The sequence below is a fragment of the Triplophysa rosa genome, linkage group LG5, assembly GCF_024868665.1.
Source record: "Triplophysa rosa linkage group LG5, Trosa_1v2, whole genome shotgun sequence".
In the NCBI taxonomy this organism is placed as follows: Eukaryota; Metazoa; Chordata; class Actinopteri; order Cypriniformes; family Nemacheilidae; genus Triplophysa; species Triplophysa rosa.
Genome location: NC_079894.1, coordinates 20,321,378 through 20,343,685, shown reverse-complemented (window position 1 = coordinate 20,343,685; position 22,308 = coordinate 20,321,378). Strand labels below are relative to the sequence as shown.

The window sequence follows — 22,308 nt, the reverse complement described above, 5'->3', positions numbered from 1 at the left end:
CTGTCTGTTATTTATTTAAATAAACACCAACATTTGCTTTAGTGTTAACGTGTAAATCATTGGTCAGGATAAACATACAAATGAAAGTTATGAAAAGCAGGTTCAATTATTTTTTTTATTATTACAAAAACACGCAATAACCTATTCATCACTAAAACCCTAATGTATGGCATACAATTCACGTTTGCATTTAACATTATTTTAACAACAAATAATTCGTAAAGGTGTATATTTGTAAAGTGTAAAAATATGTGTGTACAGTGTTTTTTATTATTCAGTGCCACAAAAACAAATTGTCTTATAGGCACAATATTAACATTAGCTTCCAGTAAAATTTCAGCGCTCCATTGATTGTTTGTGTGCGCGCGCGTGTTTGTGACGTCAGAGGCGGGACGCTGTTCAGTGCTGAATCGAGATGCGGACTGCAGTGAGCGCTTGACGTCTCTTCCTCTCTCTCTCCTCCCGTTTCTCTCCCTCTCTCTCTCCATCACGTCTCCATCAGTCCCCGTCACCTCAAACCTTTCAGAGCGAACGGAATATTCAGCACATATATATCGCGGTAATGGATGAATAACGCTCGGTTGAGATGGACGCGTGATGGGAAGGATGGCATCGGTGCACCTGTTTCTCGCGCTCCTCGCGCTTCAGGCCAGTCGCGCCTCGGCGGCGGATCGGAAATTCGGTAAGTGCTTTTTTCTTGTACGTGTGCGCGTCCGTTTCCGTGGTAAAGGGCGAGAGACGCGCGCCTTATATTTGCCATATTAGCCATTTCATTATTCTCTTTCACGAGCGCGCCGATAAGACCTCCTTATCTATCTTCTATATCGCGGTCGGTGCTTTCAAATGTGTTTCGATGGGAGTTCAAAGTGTTTTTAAGGCAGAATGGAGTTTTATCAGGCGGATGCACGGTTGGAAATGCCTTCCCGGAGTCAAAACGGAGAGCTACAGTGACTATTTTGAATACGCTTTATTCTGGCACAGGCTATACTATTTGATCCAGAAATGGCTCTAACACTGTGTATCTAACATTTGGATATAAATATTTTATCTCCTGATTAAACCTCGTTGAGGTTAAAAGCTGTATCTGCTGCTCTTTCCATCATTACATAACTGCGTCTGAAGCTGGGAGACGTATGACTAGAATACATTAAAAGACTAGGCAAAAACTAGGCATCATGCACTTGCCGACTTTGGAAACGGTTAAGGCTAATATACACTACACGACTGGTATCATACACTAGCAGAGTTTCCGAACGTATGCAAACACGCGCCTCGTTGAAAGGAGACGCATGATCAACGAAACAAACACGGATGTGCAGAAGATAGGTGCAGTAGTTATTGTAACTTAGTAATTTACATTTGTTCTTTTTATACAAGGTTTTTTTTCCGTTGCTTTTTTGGTAACATCTGGCAACACGCGCAAGTAACCGCTCGCATCCTGTGATTTCTCACACCCGCACATACAGAGTGACGTTAAATGTGCACTTAAATGTGTAGATACACGCGAATGTGTTGTAAAATCGGCCCAAAATATCAAACATGTTTTGATATCCTTCGACTGGAGTCTGCAGATAAAAAATCGAGTCTATACCCATCATAAACTACACGACTTTCTGAGAAATAAGTCTGCACCGACTGCCCAAAATCGGCAGACATTCTGCAACAATTTACCCAGACTGGAAATCTAGAAAAAATCTGCATATCAAAGAACATTTTGTTCATTACAGGGGCCTGCAGTCAGTGCTGAAGCACAGGAAATGAAGCATTAGAGATTACAGCTCGCCCCTGCTCTCAGCATGAGCCACAATAATAGAGTTTATAGGGGTCTGTGTGATTCATAAACCCAGCCTAGAAAAAAAGGTCATCCTGTCAGTCATTAGCAACTGTAACCATGGCAACAGGTTGCAGCATGTTACATTCATATTGATTTGATTGCCATAGACAGCATGGATGGCTTAAAATACACACCTTTGAATTCATCCCAATATACAGGATGGCATTAAAAGGAGATCGAACCTTGCAACAAACTACACATTTAATAAAAACAATTTTAAAAAATTGTTAGAATCAAACTGTGGATGACATTTTTATCGTGAGGTCCACAAATGTGTTTGTTGCGTCATATGGCGATGACATCTTTCAATAGCCAATAGTATCAAATTCAATACATTTTAAGAAAATATATTTTTGAGGTGTAATATTATTTTGAGATGAGATGTTTATCATCTCCAAAACTCTCAGGATAAAGCAGTTTGGTGTCAGTAAATTTAGAGTGTTTACTGTTTATGGGTAATCTAATATATAGATTGCATAAAACTAATGTATAGGCCCATTACCAACACACTACTGCCCACAACTGCCCACTAGAGTAAATTATACAAAAACAACTTCAACCGAGGCAATGTTCCAGTTATAGTCAGATGTTTAGCTTCCAGCATAAAAACATAGGCATTTTAATGTACAATGCACTGTATTTATATTAAATATAACACAATGTTACCATTAGCTTTATGTCAGATTTATTTTTGCTAAACAGTGATTATTTTGTCTATTTTATATTAGGGTTAATAAACTATACATAGTGGAGAGAGTCATCTAATATGTTTTATTTAAACCCAACTACTGACAACAGTAAAGAGATCAATGATGTATCTCTGGTTTATACTGTAGGAAAATAGTGATTATTGAACCATCTATCCATCCAGTCGACCTTATTATCTGTCCATCCTTTCAGTGTATCAACAATCATTTTAAATACTCAAGACTCACTGCTAATGTTATAAATTGTAAAAAACCTACATTAAGACCTCAGATGTTGGCTTATGAGAAAACTGACATCACACAGGAATCTCGCCTCTGTGTCTCGTAATTGAATATGACGAGCGTCTGGGATCTCTTAAGAGGACATCAGTCAAGAAATCATTGAGACGCTCCACACCACCTACCCCACACAGACCACACGGCTTTAATAAATCAACAGCGCTATGAAAAGCCAAACATTGACGTCAACACAATGACGTTTTAGTGTGTTGTGTGTGGGAGCTTCCTGACTGCTCACTGTGAATTCAGATTGTACAGAGAAATGACACACTGAGATCAGAATAGATGAAGTGATAAGGAATCAGGCTTGAAAAAGACCGGATGAAGCGATTTGCGGCTCGTGAATCAGACAGAGCAGATGAGCTCCGAAAGTGTAAACCCCCACACAGAAATATTCTGAGATTGAGAATTTTCCATCTGAGACTCTTGTTGTGTGGGGGTTCAAGCAGAATTTACTATGAATGATGTGTGTGAATTTGGAATAAAATTCTGACATCTGTTTCAGCTGGTTTGTGGCGTGATTAAGAAAAAAACATCAACAAATTCCAGCTGTTTGTGTCTGTTTGGACAAGGATATTGATGCACTGATAAAATGTAAATGTACTTTGAGAACCAATTAGAATTGATGTTTTGTATCCGTATTTTTAAATTATGATGCTCCCTGTAAGATGATGTATTGTCAAACATTAAAAGAAGACTATCATAATTTCAAAATTTCTAATTATCATATTCAAAATGTCTAATTATCATATTCAAAATTATTATTTCAAATCATTTTCAAATCATATACGTACTATTTAATACAATTACATAAATACTCATTAAAAATTTTATTCTCTGGGAAAACAGTGCAAAAATATTGATGACTCACACTGCATTTATTTTCATTCAAATGCTCTCTAGATTGAGAACGGCCCTCACCGCTAAGACCACCACTTCTGTTTATAAGTAGCAAATAGAAAATGATGTTCAACTAAAGACTATTGTCTTTTTTTTTTATTGGCTAAGCCCATTGGTACTGTATGTCCTGCCCCAACTTCCTTTTCAATAAAAAATAGGGCAAACAAAACTACCCTTTACACTTACTGTACACTTTAAACCAGTTCATGGGTCATTAAAGTTTTCTTTTTCTTTCAGGCTGCCTGTTCGAGGAGGGTCTGTGTATGAACTATGAAGTCTGTCTTAATGGTGAGTCACACATACACATACTCAGTACCTGCACTTTCTCTCATGCATTATGCCATTTGATCAAGCCCTCAGTCTTATCTGCACTGCTACTATACCGCTAGCAGTGTATAAATACATGATGAATACAATGCATTTGAAGTCTTTGGGGCGTGACAAAAACAAACACGCACGCCCACGCACAAGCTGTGCTTCATGTCATTATTTCATGTTGCTTAGTAACCGTATAAAACTCCCCTCCACAGAGGTCAAGAGTTAAATGGGTTTTGCAGGCGTGATGTGTTCACACAATGGGATGTAGAGTCAATAGGAGGATAATATGAATGAAATCATTCACATTTAGATGTAGGTCAGATGATATCAGCCAGTTGGCTGTAACCTACTTTCATACTGATAGTGTTACGTGTTATTTTATTCAGTGCTACTCGGAGAAGACAACATTTTCTTTATAGACTCATAAATGGAAATGATACCTAAATTATAATTTTAAGTGATCAAATAACAAAATTATTTTGCATTTGCACTGTTTATGATGTCATTTTAAAACAACATGTTTTTAGAACACAGAATGGTATACTGAACAATAATTATATCAGAAAGCACTTTTTTCTCCATTGTATGTAAAATAAAAAAACACAAAGAAATAGCAACTGTGCACACACGCTATGACTTCACTATCAGGGGTGTGATGGAGACTCCAGCTGGTCCTGTCTTTGTTGCCCCTAGCGACTACACTAGCATCGCTAATAAGCCGAGAGGCATAATGGATCTAAAAATACACACCATGAGGAAGGTTGTTGATTTGCTTTTCTCTCTAGATGGCATGTTCGGCCGCTGTGAGGCTGCTCCACTAACAGACGTCTACACGTATGACGTCACGCCAGCAACCGTACAGAGATTCCGAACGCTGCTTCAAAGGCTGGCGCACAGAGGTAGGTGCATTATTGCCGTAGCGACCGCACACATCAATGTCACAAAGTGGCTATTCCTAGAGCTTCTCAGCATTCTGGGTCGGATCAAAAGCTCAGTAGGAGATGCCGTGTGTGTGTGTTTGTGTGACATTTTACACAGAGCTGATCTCGCATGTTTGCGTTGCAGGCTTGGCGTGGGAAGATGACATAACACAGCAGGTTTTATCTAATGAGTTCTCCAAACTACGCAAGATTTCACTTCCATTAGCAGATATCAGGTAACAAACACAGACGCAGTTTACAGTTTATTCACTCATACCCATAGGAAAGCATCTTAATCTTTCTTCAAGTTGCAAATGAAAATAAACCATGAGCAAAATAGCAAATAGAGATGTACAACGGGACAATTAACACATGTGCTTAATGTGCTAAAACATGAACATTAATTCAGGTCTTAGGAAAAAAAACGCTTAAAGGGATATTTCACAGGCAAAACACAATTTCCCCATGTTTTAGTCATCCTCAATGCATCCTGACTGAATATGACTTTCTTCTTGAAGAATAATGCAGTCGAAGTTATAATACTACGTATCATTTTACTTCCAAGCGGTAGAATGGGAGTGAAAGGGCGTCGACTTTTTGAAGCTCCAAAAAGTGCATCCATCGATCAAAGAACTGCTCGACACGGCTCTGTGGTCTTAACAAAGGTCTTCTGAACCGAATCGATGCGTTTGTTTAAGAGAAATATCCATATTGAGAGCGCTATTAACGTTGATGTCTAGCTCTGTTATCCCTCGGCTGCACGTGAATCAGAAGCTTGTTTTTCCGACAAATGACGCAGGCGTGTCGTAAGTTCCAGTGACGAACGCGTTTTGCTCCAATAGGATGTCGTCTCCTCTGCGGGGGAGCTTTCGTCACCGTCATTTGCCGGAAAATGCAAATGACGGTGCATTATTCTTCAAGAAGAAAGTCATATTCAGTCAGGATGCCTTGAGGGTGAGTAAAACATGGGAAATTTTGTTTTGCCTGTGAAATATCCCTTTAACATAAAAGGCTGAGCATTGCATTTGTATTCTGAACTAATAAAACCTGTTCATAATATGCTTTATTTTTAAGGGGATTCCTCTAGTGTACAAAATAATACTAATGTTCAATGTAAGATAAATTGTCCAATAAAATTACACTCTGTGAGTGTGTTTCATGTCGCCATACACAAAGTTAATACTTAAATAAAACAAAGCTAGCTTATCTTCATTGAGTCTATTGAACAATAAGGATTTCCTCTGGGTATGAGATTTGGATAATAGTTGCCCCTAGCAATTACCCAAAAGCCCCCTGCTGTCAAAGGACTCCCGCAGTCATGGATTATACGTTCACGTTCTAATAGGCCGCAGGCTTTTGGTACAGCTGCTGGAGACAGAAGAATGAAATCATCAGAGCTCAGACAAACCCTGAGATACCTGCAGCACCTGGGGCTGATACCAAAAACATCACAAAAGGTGAGTGTGTGACCTATGTGTATATCGGGGAAAAACTTTTCAGATACACTTTGTGTATGCCTTTTTAAACTTTTTCTATAACTGTCTTTAACAGTTACTTTACTTTAACTGTCTTGTTAAAGTTGATGTGCTCTTTTTAATAGTTTTTATTGGTCAAATATTTGTAAACCCACAGACGAACATGAAGGGTGACCAATAGAAATGATATATGAAAAAAATGGAGAAAAAAATCACGGAATATGAATGCTGTTCATGTAATTATGTAAAAAGTACTTTCACATTTGCCACATACTTAAATCCCACTTCCAGGGCATTCAATATATTTTATCAGTATGAGTATTTAATGATAATCAAACACATGACCTTGGTTTTGCTGGCGCTTTGCCGAGCTACTGTAGGACATTTCTTAATGCTGATAATGGGTTTTAAAACTGCGTTTATTATGTACAGGAGGCGGAGCTTCAGTACTTTCGCTCTGGACAACCACGCCCTAAAGCTGACTCCACCCCTCCCGAGTTCACTCCAGAATTACCATATCAATCACAGTCTTACCCTGATCTCACCCGATACCAGAGCGAAGTGGTACAAAGACCCCCACAGGAAGATCGATCAGACCTACTCATGGCCGCTCTCCAAAAGTATCTGACCCAGAACAAACCATCTCAGCCCTCCCTGGGTGAGAGACCCAAAGTAGACCGATTTAAAGATGGCTCGAAAAAGCCACCTGCGAGTGATTCTCTCACAACTGTGGATGGTATAATATGTTTGCTTCCTTTGCTATTAAATGTGTCCTATTAAAAGCACCCCCCTTTACAGAAATTGCTGTGCTCAAGATGTCCAGTCCTCACCTGTGTAAACATGAATTCTGATGTTTACAGAATCGTTCATCTGGAAAGTTCTGCAGAACGTAGGGAGGCACAGTGTGGATGTGAAGAGTCTGAAAGCATCAGATCTGGATAAGCTTGCCGTTCTTATAGCAAACGCTCTGCAGGTGGTGGAACAGCAGGCGGGACAGGGAGAGATGCCCAGAGACCTGGAGACACAGCAAAATCCTGAAGACCAGACAGAGGACCTTGAATATGAAGACCAGATAGGGCAACAGCATCCTGAGAGTGATGTAGTGGATCATATCCCTGAAGACAGTGCTCAGAAACAGAATGAAGTTGATGAGGAAAATGTATCTGTCACTCAAAAGACACTCCAAACCATCCCACCTGTGACAGGTAACATCAGTTTGTCAAAAAAAATGTCAGTGTAACACTTAATCAATTTATAATTTAATAAACACATTTCAGAGCAGCTTTGTGAACACAAAATCCATAATGTTGCTCTTTTAGAGGGACAGACATTAGAAGAGGAAAAAAGAAACATGGATGACAAGGTAAAGATATTGTCGTTTTAGTTTTTACATGAGTTAAAGTGATAGTTCACCCCCAAAAATGACAATTCTTTCATCATTTACTTCATTTTCAAACCTGCATGATTTTCTTTCTTCTACAAAACACAAGAGAGGATCATTTAAAGAACGTTGTTAACCGGCACCCATTGACTTTGACGTTGGTTTTGTGTCCATACAATAGAAGTGAATGGGTGCCAGCGCGTTTGGTTTCCAACTTTCTTCAAAATATCTTCTTTTGTGTTTTGCGGAAGAAGGAAAGTCATACAGGTTTGAAATGACAAGAGGGTGAGTAAATGATGGAAGAATTTTCATTTTTGGGTGAACTTACCCTTTAAAGTTGGTCAAAGCTGATTATTTATTGACTAGCTAGTTGTTGAATGAAATTGAATGGAGTTGAATTAAATTCAATCGAATTGAAAGCCTTTATTGTCATTGTATAGCTCTGCTCTAATTAATAGTAAATTGAATTTTTGACTTCATATTCTTGAATATCTCTTGTTTTAGCACGAAGTGGGATTCTTAGGAAAGCTGCTGGAATACCTGGATAAAATATCAAACTCAGAACCCGAGTCGGTTGATAAGGGGAAGGGCGTATCTGTGGAAACAGTGCATAGCCGGACGACGCACAGAGAAGTAGGAATGCAGAAAAAGGCAATTGAACAAGTGGAGGAGGTAGAGGGCTGGGTACAGGCAGCGGCTATAGCGCCCTCTTCTGGTCTGAAGGAAAACCCTGCACCACGCCGCAAGAACATGAAAGTACAAGATCTTCAGCTGGATGTCCAAACCAACACCAAGAGTGACATCTATGGATACATTATCACCGATACAGAGTAAGACATACCCACAACACACGTAGACATGCACACCGTAAACACACACAACAACGTATGTGACCACCTCTTTCTCTCTGAATCAGGAATCTTCCCACTGATAAGGGTTTGTATCTGATGGACCTGGTGGCTCGTAAAGCGAAGATTCAAATGACGGATTTCTCAGATCTCTCGTGAGTCATTATAGTGTGTGTGCATGTTTGACTTTGAGTGTCTCAGCAGAAGTCATGTTAATTTACAAAAAAGACAAGCCTCTATAAGTTTCAGATATTTTTTTAAGTATGTTTTGATTAGATTAAAATTTGCGTGTGTTTTGTATATAGTGTTGTTAGTCCGGCTGTGACATTTCAAGTCCGTCCAAATGCTCAGAACATCACCACAGCTGATGTGGCTAATGTAGCAGGTAAGAGCTTAATCAATACAACCATTCTAACAAATGCGCACGCACACACACACACATACATTATTATACATTATTTACCCAAGTACTCTTTCATTTTTAATTCATTTTACAGTAATGAATGCTCTAATGTCTTCATTATTCTTCTCTATTTGCAGTCCATCAGAAAGATGAACTCGAAAAAGAAGCAAAAATCAAGATTGTGGAGGCTGGAGTAACTGATGTAAGAATATATCTGTCTAATATTGCCTCACTCTCTTTCTCTCCTTAAAGTGATAGTTCACCCAAAAATAAAAATTCAAACCTGTGTGGTTTTTTTTCTTCCACAGAACACAAAAGAAGATATTTTGAAGAATGTTGGTAACAGGTCCCCATTCACTTGCATTGGTTTTGTGGCCAATTCTGTTCGGTTACCAACTTTCTTAAAAATATCTTATTTTGTGTTCTGCTGAAGAAAGAAATTCATAAAGGTTTGAAATGACATGAGGGTGGGTAAATATTGACAGAAACTTCATTTTATGGTGAACTATTCCTTTAAATAAATCTAAGAAATAAATGAATTTGAATGAATGAAAACAAATGTCCTGTCAATGATAAATTAAAAATAAATTCTGCTATTTTTATTTATATTCAAATTGATCAAAAAAACTTTTAGCAAATTCATAAATTAAGTTAACGCATCAATTAATAATGCAGAATTATTTTCTATCAAATAAATCTCTAGCGTTTTCAAATGTAACTCAAAAAAGCATTTCGTCTTCTCTTTACCCCTAGAGGAGTAAACTGAACGAGATTCCCACTAAGTACAGTCGCTCAGAATCACTCAAGTTTCTGATTTTGACTGTCATTTCCATCGTGTGTATCGCTGGAGTGTTGTTGGCATCGACCGTGGTCTACTGTCTGCGTCACCGCTCTCATCACAAACTCAAAGAGAAGCTCACCAACCTCACCTCTGACCCCACAACTGATGCCACTGCTACTTACCAGGTACCAAAGAGTATATGTGTATAAAGTATGAAGAGTCTGTGTGCATGGGAATAGACAATGTGCATGTGCTTGTAGCAATTTCAAAAACTGAATTTTATGTTATATAACATTTTCTCTATAGGAACTGTGTAGGCAGCGAATGGCTGTGAAGCCTTCTGTAGAGAAGTCAGATCCTATTCACTCTTCTCGAATAAACAGCGTCTCATCTCAGTTGAGTGACGGGCCAATTCCCAGCCCATCCGCACGCACTAGCACCTCCTCCTGGAGCGAAGAGCCTGCCCACTCCAACATGGACATATCGACTGGACACATGATACTGGTAAATGCACATACAAAGCTTCACATATAAATGAATGTAAAAATGCATTTCATATAAATATGAAAATATAATGCTAGATGCCAGACACACAGTTGGACAAAAGAATTTTAGCATTTTAGTCAAGCAATTGACTATTTAGGTTATTTAAAGAAACATTAATTAAACAGTTCCATCACATGCTTGTAATAAATTTTAGAACATGCAAAAAAAATCTTTGCAAAACATAATTTCCATTATTTATTTCGGTTTGCTGAGCACTGGTAGACCAAGTATATTACGATTTTATTTCGGCTATGTTGTCCGCGTAGAAATAAATACTATTATTTGAACTTTTTTTACTCGCGGGTAGGTTGTATTATGTGTAAAAATGGTGATCCATAACACAAAAATGTACGTTGTCTATGAACGCATGTAGGCATATATGGAGGACCACCTGAAAAATAAAAATCGTTTGGAGTCGGAATGGGAAGCTCTCTGTGCATATCAAGCCGAGCCGAATGCCACCACCATCGGTCAGAGAGACGGCAATGCCAAGAAAAACCGCACCAGCATAGTCATAGCCTGTGAGTAACACAAATATAAACAAATGCATTTGACAAATTGTACAATTATTTATGTCATGTGTAGGCTAATTGATGAATTTAAATGCAAAGTATAAGTAAATTGTTATTCCATATTTGTCCCTGGTATTTTAGTTTTAAATTGTAAAACTGTGTGTGTTTATTTAGATGATCACTGCAGAATAACTCTAAAGGCAGAGAACAATCAAGGCAACTCGGACTACATCAACGCCAGCCCAATTGTGAGCACAAACTACATTACCAAAAACTACTAATTAGCTGAAACTGCACGTTCCACACTGTGCAAATCTCACATATCTGCACCAACTATACAACACAGCAAAAACTGGACATACCACATTGTGTAGTTGTAAGTTTTGCAGAAGCAACTGCCGTAAAGAATTACCAAGAAACTTTAACCCATGTTGCTCCAGGTTACTGGATGTGTCGAAAAGACCGTAAATTGCTTTGAATATGTGACATTGATTTACTGTCTGTGTACTAATTAATGCAAGTGATAGAGCTGACCGCTTCTTCATTAACGCTGTGCCTTTGAGGAAGACACACAGGGCTTGTTTGGTGTGTGTGTGATTGTGTTGTTTTCACTTTCTCAGATGGATCATGATCCACGTAACCCAGCGTACATTGCCACTCAGGGTCCTCTGCCCTCCACTGTTGCAGACTTCTGGCAGGTAAAAGATGTTTGTGGAACTGTGTGTTTTGTTTTGCAGAAGGTCAGGAAGAGTATATGTGTGTGTAACTGTGTGTGTGTTGTTTTGCAGATGGTCTGGGAGAGCGGGTGTGTGGTGATCGTCATGTTGACGCCTCTCACTGAGAACGGTGTGAAACAGTGTTACCACTACTGGCCTGATGAAGGCTCCAATCTCTACCACATTTACGAGGTACTGTACACACAAGCATCCTCTTCACAGGCATGTGTTGTTAGGGTTTAGTTGTTTCTGTGTTAGTTTATTTGCACACCTTTGTTGCGTAAGGCTCAAAGTTATTCACTTAAAAAAAAGATCCTGTAAAAAACAGAAATTTTCTGGCAGAAATAAACTGTAAAATAACAGTTTTTTTAGTTTTCCCTGTAAAATGGCATGTTTTCCCTGTTTTTCTTGTAAATTTGCAGTCGTTTTCAAAAAGAAACTGTAAAAGATCCCCCAAAAAATACAGACATTTTCTGGCCGCTGGGGAACCAGAAATAACCCGTAAAATAACAGTTTTCACGTTTTGCTTGTAAATTTTTATTTTTTTGACCAATTTTAGAAATGACATGAAAAATCTGTAAAAACAAAACAGTACAGTTTTTTTTACATTATACGTGGAAATTTCGTACATTTTATTGTAGCTTTGTTCATATTTTCAATTTGCTTTTATTTGTGTATTTTTTGTTTCCATAATTCACCAATTTTGTTATGTGCTTTTGTCATTTTATTATTTTATTTGTTTATTTTTATATTGCTAAAATTATTTTAGTGTCTCAACTTTAATTTACTTCAGTTTATTGCTGAGGCAACACTTTTAATGTTCATTTAGTTTTTCAAATGATGTTTAAAATAATATTTATTCTTTCATCATTTTCTCACCCTCATGTCATTCATTACCTTTATGACTCTTTCTTCTGTGGAAGACAAAATCAATTTTTGAGAAATGTCTTAGTGGTTTTGTGTCCATACAGTGGAAGTCAGTGTGGCCCCAATGTTGTTCGGTTACCAAAGTTCTTCAAAACATTTTCTTCTGTGTTCTGCAGAGGAAAGAAAGTCATACAAGTTATAAATGATACAAGGGTGACTGAATGATACATGTTTGCATGAACTGTCCCTTTAAATCGTTTGTTGCATATGTGTTTGTGTAGGTTAATCTGGTTTCAGAACACGTGTGGTGCGAGGATTTCTTGGTTCGAAGCTTTTACCTGAAGAACATGCAGACTAATGAAACTCGTACAGTCACGCAGTTCCACTATCACACCTGGCTGACCGACCAAACACCTGAAACCAGTCAAACCCTGCTTGACTTCCGCAGGTACACCTACCCTAGAAAGCGTGTGTTGCCTGTGTGAGCGTGTGTGTGTGTCCGCTCCTGAGCGGTTGCCAGTGTCATTTTTGTGGTCGTGCAGCTAGTTCACTGGCTCCAGTTGCATAGTCACAAAAGTGATCATTGACAACTGTGACTCTGCATCCAAGTGCACACTGGGATACCCCGTTACCCCCCCACCATCATTCTCCAACCTTTCTGTTGGCTGAACTCTAACCTATGATCTCATCTTTTCCTCCCCTCTTACCCACAATCCTCTGTGTACTGCTGCTCTGCTCTGTCTCTCCTATGGATTCTGTTGTTCTCCAATCAGAATTGTTGGATTATGTTCGTGACCCGGCCCCGTTAATGCTGCTCATAAAACCAGAGGCAGTGTTTATGAGTATAAATCAGCTAGCATGAATGAATGTGTGTGCTGGGAGATGGATGGATGGGTTTTGGGTGTTAGGTTGTGTCTACATTATGTGCACCATCCAAGGATCCCAACAAGAAAGAATAATAAACATATATCATGCTTTCATAAAAATGTAAAAATGGTTTATGTTAAATTTACATTTATGGCTGTCAGAAAATACTTAGTAATTACTTAAAGGTCCAGTGTGTAATCTTTTGGAGGATCTATTGACAATGCAATCTAATACAGAACTATATCTTCAGAGGTGTATTAAGAGCTTACATAATGAAGCGTTGTTTTCATTCTATTAGAATGAGCTATTTCTATCTACATAAACTGGGGGTCCCCTTGCATGGAAATCAGCATGTTGTTACTACAGTAGCCCTAAACACACAAACTGCTCTACAGAGTGTGTTCCGTTAATACGATATCTCATTCGGAAAATAAATTAATTTTGGTGATTTTGTAAAAATCTAAAAATCTGTTTATCTTTTTAATGCAAGAGATTTGTGTTTATAAGCTCATTTTTTTCTGTTGACCTACATCTGAGTTCTAAGTGTCATACGTTTGTGTCTATGTATGTGTTTGTGCGTTTATGATTGTGTGTATGTCTTCTTTCCAATAGGAAAGTAAACAAATGCTACCGTGGAAGGTCCTGTCCTGTCATTGTTCATTGCAGGCAAGTAGAAGAACTGATCCACACAAACACAAACAATTTATGTTCAACTGTTCAAATATGATTCTTTATGTCCAGGTATACACAACACAAATTGTAATTCCTTTCTTTGTTTATATTTCTTCCACTGTTTTATTATTGTTCTTTCTCTATGTTCCATCAGTGATGGTGCTGGGCGGACTGGGACGTATATTTTGATTGACATGGTGTTAAATAAAATGGCCAAAGGTAACAACAGAGAGAGCGCTGGGGTTTCGATATCAGTTTAGATAAGTGCTGAAAGTGATCATTTCCAGATTCTAGCCACTAAATTGAACCCTAATTTCCAAAAATCCACCTTCCAAGGATATGCATTATGCTGGGTTCACACCAAACGCAAACAATTGCAACGGAAGACGAGTTTCACGCACGTTCGCAGCAATCGCACCACCCAGTTTGCATCTATTCGCGTCTTTGCATTGACTTTGTATGTAATTTACTCGCGCAAATTGCTTAATTCGCATTTGGTGTGAACCCCCCATTATGGTGGGTTCACACCAAACGCGAACAATTGCGTTCCACGCTCTTTATTACTCGCTGGAAAAGTTTGTTATTTTCACGTGAGTGACGTGATCTGACAAATTTTTTCTACCTTCGCGGAAGACGAGATTGATGTGCGTTCGTGGCAATCGCATCGCCTGATTCGCACGCCTGCCACAAGTTCGCGTCTATACGCGTATTTGCATTGACTTCGTATGTAATTTACTCGTGTAAAGTGCTTAATTTGCATTTGGTGTGAACCTACAGTTATGCTGGGTTCACACCAAACGCGAACAATCGCGTTCAACACCTTTTTATTACTCGCGGGAAAAGTTCGTTATTTTTCGCGTTATTTTGACGTGAAATGACAAATATTTTCAACCTTCGGGGAAGACGATATTTGTTCGCGCCAATCGCGCCTCCCGATTCGCGTCATTTGCACCGCCCGCCATGAGTTCGCGTCTGCACACGTCTTTGCATTGACTTTGTATGTAATTTACTCGAGCAAAACGCTTAATTCGTTTGGTGTGAACCCAGTGTAAGAGATGCTTGCTATCCTGTCAATGTGCATAATGCGCATGAACATCCTTTGATTTTAACGTCAGATGTGAGGAATTTCATTTGACCTGTGTGTGTGTTTTACAGGTGCAAAGGAGATTGATATTGCTGCTACGTTGGAGCACCTGAGAGACCAGAGACCTGGCATGGTCCAGACTAAGGTATGCACACATACATAAGCACATACAGACTGAAACGCATACTATATATTCATTCTAAAACACACACTGTCTCTGTCTTACCCAGGAGCAGTTCGAGTTTGCACTGACCACCGTAGCCGAGGAAGTGAACGCTATTCTGAAAGTCCTGCCACAGTGAAACTTCCTTATTCCTTTCTTTGACCTGTTACCCTCTTCCCTCTCGCTCTTGTATAAACTCTGATCTTGTTCCTGAGAAAGATATATGTCTTATAGAAACTATTTTATCTGTAAAATGATTGGACTATTTACATTAGTATACTGTGTGTTGTTTTAGTTTTGTGTCAATATGAAAGCACATTTCATTCTTGATTGTTTGATTTAAATTGGTCTTTCATCATTGCCTCCTATTGCATATCACATAGAAAATTCAAGTAAATACAGTTCTGTTCTAAATACAGTATGTATTATGTGGACTTTAACTGTATATTAATCTGTATGTTATTTAAGATAGAACTGTGCTGTACGGGTTACATGTGCCAACTACAGTTGATCAAAGATTCGCTATCAGCATGTGAGTTTATTCATAACAACAACATGAGCCAATTTCTGCCTTTTCAAGCCAAGGAAAAGTTCATTCAATCATGAATTTCAGATTTTTTTCGGTTTTCAAATTTTACCATAAGACTAAACATCTTGCAACGTCCCACTTACAGTTGGTTTTAAAATGCAACCTGTGCACACAAACACTGTGTATGGATAGCAAATAGAAATGCATGCAAGATTTGTGCAGTTGTGCTTCATGAACTTACAGCAAACTCGTCCATAGAAAATGTAAAAAAAAAACTGAATTGTTATTGTCTGAATCTGGTGAATTAAAAAATGCAATATCTGATCGAATGTACCTGCTATTATTGAGAGGGTTAGCAAGAGAAGATCATATTTGTATAATGGAAGACAAATGAGGACAGTATCCATAAGAGCAATAATATTCACGAATTTAATCACAAGTCAAATTGAGGGACGAATTGAGGGATATACAGTTTATTCTGCATATCTTAATGCTCCAGGGGACATGCCAATTTCTTAATTGAAGGAACTGTTGCTTGGCCCAGTAACATAAATATTTAAACAAATAGCAGATTGTTCTTGAGCTTGCTGCATTTTCCTAAATGTTTGTTAGGGGGTTACTCATGTTGCAAAAGGAAATTTATGATGGGTCAGTGTCTCCTATTAGTTGTGTTTTGACTACAAAAGTTATCAAGATGGAATATTATTAATTAGCTTAACTGTTTGACTGAAGTTTAGTCTGTGCAAATTTACAGACCATCGGTATATACAAACTGAATATCCAAAGCTGTTTTTATCGCAGATCCATAATAAAGTTTCATGTGTCTGTGAAGTAAGACATGAAGTCCTGAGTGTTCTTTGAACACACATTTTTAAGTAGCTACATATGCACCATAAACACATATAGAAACCAACAATTTGCCTGGTTCAGAGACAATTCTCCAAGACTGGCACTGGATTTGTGATGGTAAATCTGAAATGTTTCAGCATTAGACAAACAAAGGAGGCTGTTTTAAAGAAAACTAATAAACTTTGTTCATTAGTGCAATCTTTGGAAACTTCAGTTACAGTGGATGTCATTTTCTTAGAAGTTGTTTCTAAGAAGATCTGCAATTCTAGAGATAACACTTTAACAGGGCTGCCAACTTTTCAGTTCAGCTTGGAGTGAGATTTTTTGGTCCTTGGGGTGCTGGTTAATTGAAGGAATGAGGGATAGGATAGCGAAAAGTTTTTAAAAAAGCACAAACACCTTGCATTAGAAATATTGTGGTTGTCAAAACATTTAATAACATGATTTCATTACTTTCATTAATTTTAGGTGAACTGTCCCTTTAATTTTTGAGCACAGACCAGACATGGACTTATTTTATAAAGCAGTGGTTCTCAAACTGGGGGCCTTGGCCCCTTGGGGGGCCCCAAGATGGATCCAGGGGGCCACAGATTTTGTGGCATTTTATGAAATATAGAAATTTATCATACATTTTATGCAATCAAACATCAGAAAAATAAGACCACCAACCAAAAGAATTGATGTTCCAGCATTGTAAAACTGAATATGTTTTTGGTTCAAGTATAAGATTATAAGTACTTATTTGGGGGGCCACAACGTGATGCACCCTACACAAAGGGGGCCTTACAATGAAAAAGTTTGAGAACCACTGTTAGAAAGGTTGCAGACGCTTGGTAAATAGAAAAAACTAAAGGAAACTATGGAATAAAGACACTTATAAGCAAAGAAAAAGTATTTGTCTATGTATGTATTGTTAAATATTGCATTTGCAAATACGTTTTTACTTTTTATAGACTTACCACAATCTATAAACAGAGTTTCCCATGTTTTAGTGAAGGTCTGTAAATAATTGAATGAGGTGAATGTACTTGGTATCATTGAATTAATTAACAATAGCACACATTTATTCCCAATCGTATCCCTAATAAAACGCTGAAAATGGCTCCGTTACTGATCTTGTCTTGTCACACTTTTAAATGCGAATTACATTACATCAATCACATAAATGACACATTTTTCATCTAAAACGGCGTTTTGTACTTTGCATCAGTGGATAGTACTGTCGGTCAACAAAAGTTGTAAAATATTGGATGTTGAGCCACTTGCGTCGTGCGTTGCACTCGGAATCTAAAATGTCTTCTTTGATTTGATTGGTCGCTGCTCGGCTGTCTAACAGTAACTTCTGCCTTCTTACATTTAATTGTCCACCTTATTTTGACATTGAGGTCAGTTTTGAGATGTAAAAGAAGTTTGCAGCACCAAAATAAAGATTTGTGGGTATTTATTTAAATGGCGGTTGCGACCCTGCGTGAGAGAATGGATGTGTGGCGCGAGAGCGTGAGAAAAGACGAGAGTTGGCAGCCCTGCTTTAACCACTTTGTTTTGCCTGTTTTTAACAGTAGCTAATAAAAAATACTGTAACCCAGCAAACACGTTTCGACGACGTCGCCAGTGCGTCTTCATTTGATCACGTGACAACTTTGAGACCACGTTCTGAGGACGTCTTGGCAACATTCCATTTCTTAGAATTTTTGCTAAAGTTCCAGAAACGTCGTAGCCAAACATCCGCGCGCTCGCGGTCAATTCGTTTTTACCTCACTGCATGATATATTACTTTAGCGGTTTATTAATATTCTTTCTTTACTTTATACATTAAAGATGTGAGAGTAAACACATATTTTAGTGATTTCCGATCGATTTGACGAACGATGTTTGTGAGTGTATCGGAAGCTTGATTGTTGTATCTAAAAAAAACAGACATCCCGCTAAACCTTTCAAGACAAGAATACGTTAAGCTTAAAGATATAATGTTTATTCACCTCCGTCAATAAATACCTGCTTTGAATCCTCTGTAGGCTATTGTGTTGAAGTCTTTTATGTCACTTCAGTATCTAACTAAAATGTCTGATGCTGATGTATATCGTTTTAAGTTTTATTAATCGTTACTTTGTATAATATATATTTAATTAGAACATTTTTCTAATTATACATAAAAATAATTAATTTAATCCTCCATGTGAGGGACGATGTGTTTAAATAAAATTATAAAAACGATTTTAACCGTTTGGTCGTTGGGACATAACATCGTGAATTAATTATGTAAACAAACACTTGCTGATCAGTATGGTCAACTAAAATTTAGCAAGTGTGTTTAAAGTAGGCTGTTTATAGCATAGTTAAAAGGTAAATAAAGATAAGAATGTTGATGTTAAATACAATACAATCTGTTATGTTTCAATCCAGATAATCCAAAGCATGAAGACACGAAAATTCTCAATTCTTAGCTCTTTATTCCAGTCCATAAGCAAGCCAACATAGCCAGGTATTACATGATAAGCAACAGGTGCAACCCCTTGCATTGTTACTCTGCCCTTTTATAGGCAACAAGATCTGGACTACAGCGCCATCTCTTGACAATTACACAACACAACACAACACAATCCATTAGTAAATTAATAAAAGCTACAGGGTAAAAACAATACAATATAACGTTACAATTTCAAGATACTTTATCGGCATGATTGCGTGTTCTAACAATATTGCCAAAGCATTAAACATATAACAAAAAGACATACAAAGTACAAACATTAAAGTGAAATTAAAATAAAATGCTAAGTAAAGTGTAAAATATATAACGAAATATAAAATGAAGTATATAAATAAACAAATTGACTGAAATATAAATAATTTAAAAAATATAAAATGTGCATTTTAAGCAGATTTGGGAGGGTCTCTCTCTCTCTTTCTACTTTATTGGTGTAATTATTTTACGTAAACTATTGTCACAATAGATTAATAAATGTATTAGAATATTAATTTATAATATTATTCATTTTGAAGTATCGCAGAAATTCTTGAGTTGGAGACTTTTATTTTGCAATGTGTGACAGGAAGTCAAGTCGCTGCTGTGCAAAGTTCTTTGACTTTTACACGTTCAGTTGTAGGGTCGTTTTAAGAGTCATTTAAAGTTCTCCTGGGTCTTGCTTTGTGCTGAAGAAAATGTCCACTGTAATTCCTCGTATCGAGCAGCTGTCATCGAGAGTGGTGCGTGTTCTGGGCTGTAACCCGGGGCCAATGACGCTGCAGGGCACCAACACATACCTGGTCGGAACTGGTAGAAGGTAACGTTACATCGCTCAAAACAAACCCATGCTGTGGAGTTGCATGTGATTTTGTACTTCGTTGAGACATAATGACATGTATAAGGAGTGATCGCTGTTCACAGTTTATTTATGAATGTGTACTTGTGTGTATGTGTATTAGGCGATTGTTAATCGATGCAGGCGAAACCGCGGTACCGGAGTATATTGCCAATCTGCGCGACGCTCTGAGGCAGCACGAGGCGTCTATACAGCACATCTTGGTCACACACTGGCACCATGACCACACTGGAGGAGTACAGGACATACTCACAAACTTTCACACAGGTCTTCGTGTTTTGCATAAAATACATTTTTGAGAGTCTGTGAAGTGATTATTCTGCATTGTGAGTTAATGGTCCCATAAAGAGAATAATTAATCATATAATGCACATAGGTTTATGTAAGAGTTAGGATTAGGGGTCAGCATGAAAAAAATATACAAGAAAATAGAAAATCCCCACCAGGATAGAAAAGCAAAAGTGCCTGTGTCACACAGATGCAGAGCTGAGAGTCAGTAAGCTCCCCCGGTCTCCTCCACAGGAAGAAGGAATCGGAGACGCAAAGAGGAAATACTCATATCTCAGTGATGGCGAAGTGATAAAGACGGAAGGGGCAACACTACGGTAAACACATACACTTTTTATAGGCTGCTTGAGGCGTGTATTTTTTTCGATAGGAAAAACTGATTTTATATTCTGTGTGTCTGTATGTAGGGTGTTATTTACCCCCGGTCACACAGATGACCATATGGCATTATTGCTGGAGGAAGAGCAGGCTGTGTTTTCGGGTGACTGTATTCTAGGAGAGGGCACGGCTGTGTTTGAGGACCTCCATGATTACATGAAGTCACTGCAGAAGCTGCTCAGTGTGAAGGCCGACCTCATATATCCAGGTCAGAGTGTGTGTTGCAGTTGTTGTTTTAATTGTTGTTATTTAAGTTTCACTGACACTATGAGATTTGTGTTTCAGGCCATGGGCCAGTTGTGCAGGATGCAGGATCAAAGATTTGTGAGTACGTAACCCACCGGAATGCAAGAGAACAGCAGATCTTAAAGGTTCTACAGGAGAACAGTAGAAGTGTGTTTACCTCCAGCCAACTAGTCAAAGTGGTGTACAAGGTATATAGCCCTTTCCTCACTGATCTCACTTCAGCCTCATTGTGATTAGCTGTTTAATTAGACTGAATCCAAGTCATTTAGTGTTCTATAAAACAGGAAATATATTTTTTAATAAGATTCTGCGCTGTTTTAGGTCACAAAAATGTATATTGACTATGTTAACTTGCTTGTCAGATTTTCTTGTTCCTGTTGAAACACGAAATGTTTTTTGGAACATTAAAAATGCATCGTAGTAGCATTTTTACTAGTTTTACTGGTAATCTCAGACTTTTGGACATTGGCTGGTTCGGCTCAATGTGGTTACTGATAATAGCATACCCATTATACCCATAACACAATTATTTTCATTTTTAGTATTTGGGATGTTTTTCTAGCAAGTATACTTATTTGATGTTTTTCTTGTAATTTTGTAAATGTTAGGAAACCCCTGAGCACCTGCACAGAGCAGCTGAGGTTAACTTGCTGCACCATTTAAAGAAACTTCACAAGGAAAGAAAGATCTGCCTGGGTATGTGTGCTTAATGTGCAGATGTTTATCTGTGCGCATATGTGTGTGCACATGTGACTCCTGTGGTTTGCAACAAAGCCATATACAATTCATGACATGTATTCTTTTGTTTGTTTACAGCTGAAGGCTCGGAAGAAAAGAAGTGGAAAAGCAATTTGTGACATTTTCTCTGCTAATTCATCCTCATCTTATAAAACCTTGCCAGTAGACTGAGATTGTGTGAGGATTTTTGTGGATGTTCCTTTTTTGTGATAACATACCTGATTTGTTTAACCTTTGCATGTGCCAGAGTCACACCTACAAATTTGAAAGACAGAGGCTACTACCAAAACCTTTGCCATAGAAAACATGCAATTCTTTTTAACACTCATGTATTGCTTTTTGGGCATATTGTCACTGTTATGGAATTCTATATTTTATAGGCTTGTCATAATACCCTTGTGAAATTTACCCATGTGACCACTAGCAGTCTCCCCCATAAATGTTTGTCCCCTCTTTATTTTTAATATTCCGTGAGACGTATTTGCAATGTGCAGACTTTTAAATTGTTCTCATGTTCCTTGTCTTAATCATTTTGTTTCTGAAAGCTTAAATCAGTTAAGCTTCTCGTGAATTAATCCCATCCAGCTAGATCACTCTTGATCTAAAATGTGCAAATACATTTGATAAATGTACATTTGTGTAAATAAATAATGATGTCTAAACGTTGCCTTCTGATTTCTTTAATTC

The 22,308-nt window shown here is 37.9% G+C and overlaps 2 protein-coding genes across 3 annotated transcripts; both read left to right on the top strand.

Annotated features, from left to right (window-relative positions):
- Positions 1–398: 398 nt before the first annotated feature.
- On the top strand, positions 399–16,126 carry slco5a1b (solute carrier organic anion transporter family member 5A1b). 2 transcript variants are annotated; one of them, XM_057333446.1, is made up of 23 exons: positions 399–682; positions 3,958–4,008; positions 4,824–4,937; positions 5,104–5,194; positions 6,304–6,415; positions 6,866–7,091; positions 7,294–7,638; positions 7,753–7,796; positions 8,319–8,644; positions 8,731–8,817; positions 8,968–9,047; positions 9,203–9,267; positions 9,819–10,031; positions 10,153–10,350; positions 10,766–10,913; positions 11,079–11,152; positions 11,525–11,602; positions 11,693–11,812; positions 12,769–12,935; positions 13,967–14,020; positions 14,181–14,245; positions 15,182–15,255; positions 15,341–16,126. In XM_057333446.1, the coding sequence occupies exons 1-23, from the start codon at positions 598–600 to the stop codon at positions 15,410–15,412; spliced, it is 2,889 nt and encodes a 962-aa protein (XP_057189429.1). In that variant the 5' UTR covers positions 399–597; the 3' UTR covers positions 15,413–16,126. The 2 variants fall into 2 exon arrangements, with proteins under 2 accessions (XP_057189429.1, XP_057189427.1); XM_057333444.1 differs by having other exon boundaries at positions 400–682; positions 6,866–7,169.
- A 3,578-nt stretch (positions 16,127–19,704) lies between these two features.
- Positions 19,705–22,277, top strand: lactb2 (lactamase, beta 2). Its single transcript, XM_057333491.1, has 7 exons — positions 19,705–19,932; positions 20,075–20,238; positions 20,450–20,576; positions 20,667–20,845; positions 20,923–21,071; positions 21,492–21,579; positions 21,700–22,277. Exons 1-7 carry the CDS (start codon positions 19,811–19,813, stop codon positions 21,738–21,740), a joined length of 870 nt encoding a protein of 289 aa, XP_057189474.1. The 5' UTR covers positions 19,705–19,810; the 3' UTR covers positions 21,741–22,277.
- The last annotated feature ends 31 nt before the right edge of the window (positions 22,278–22,308 follow it).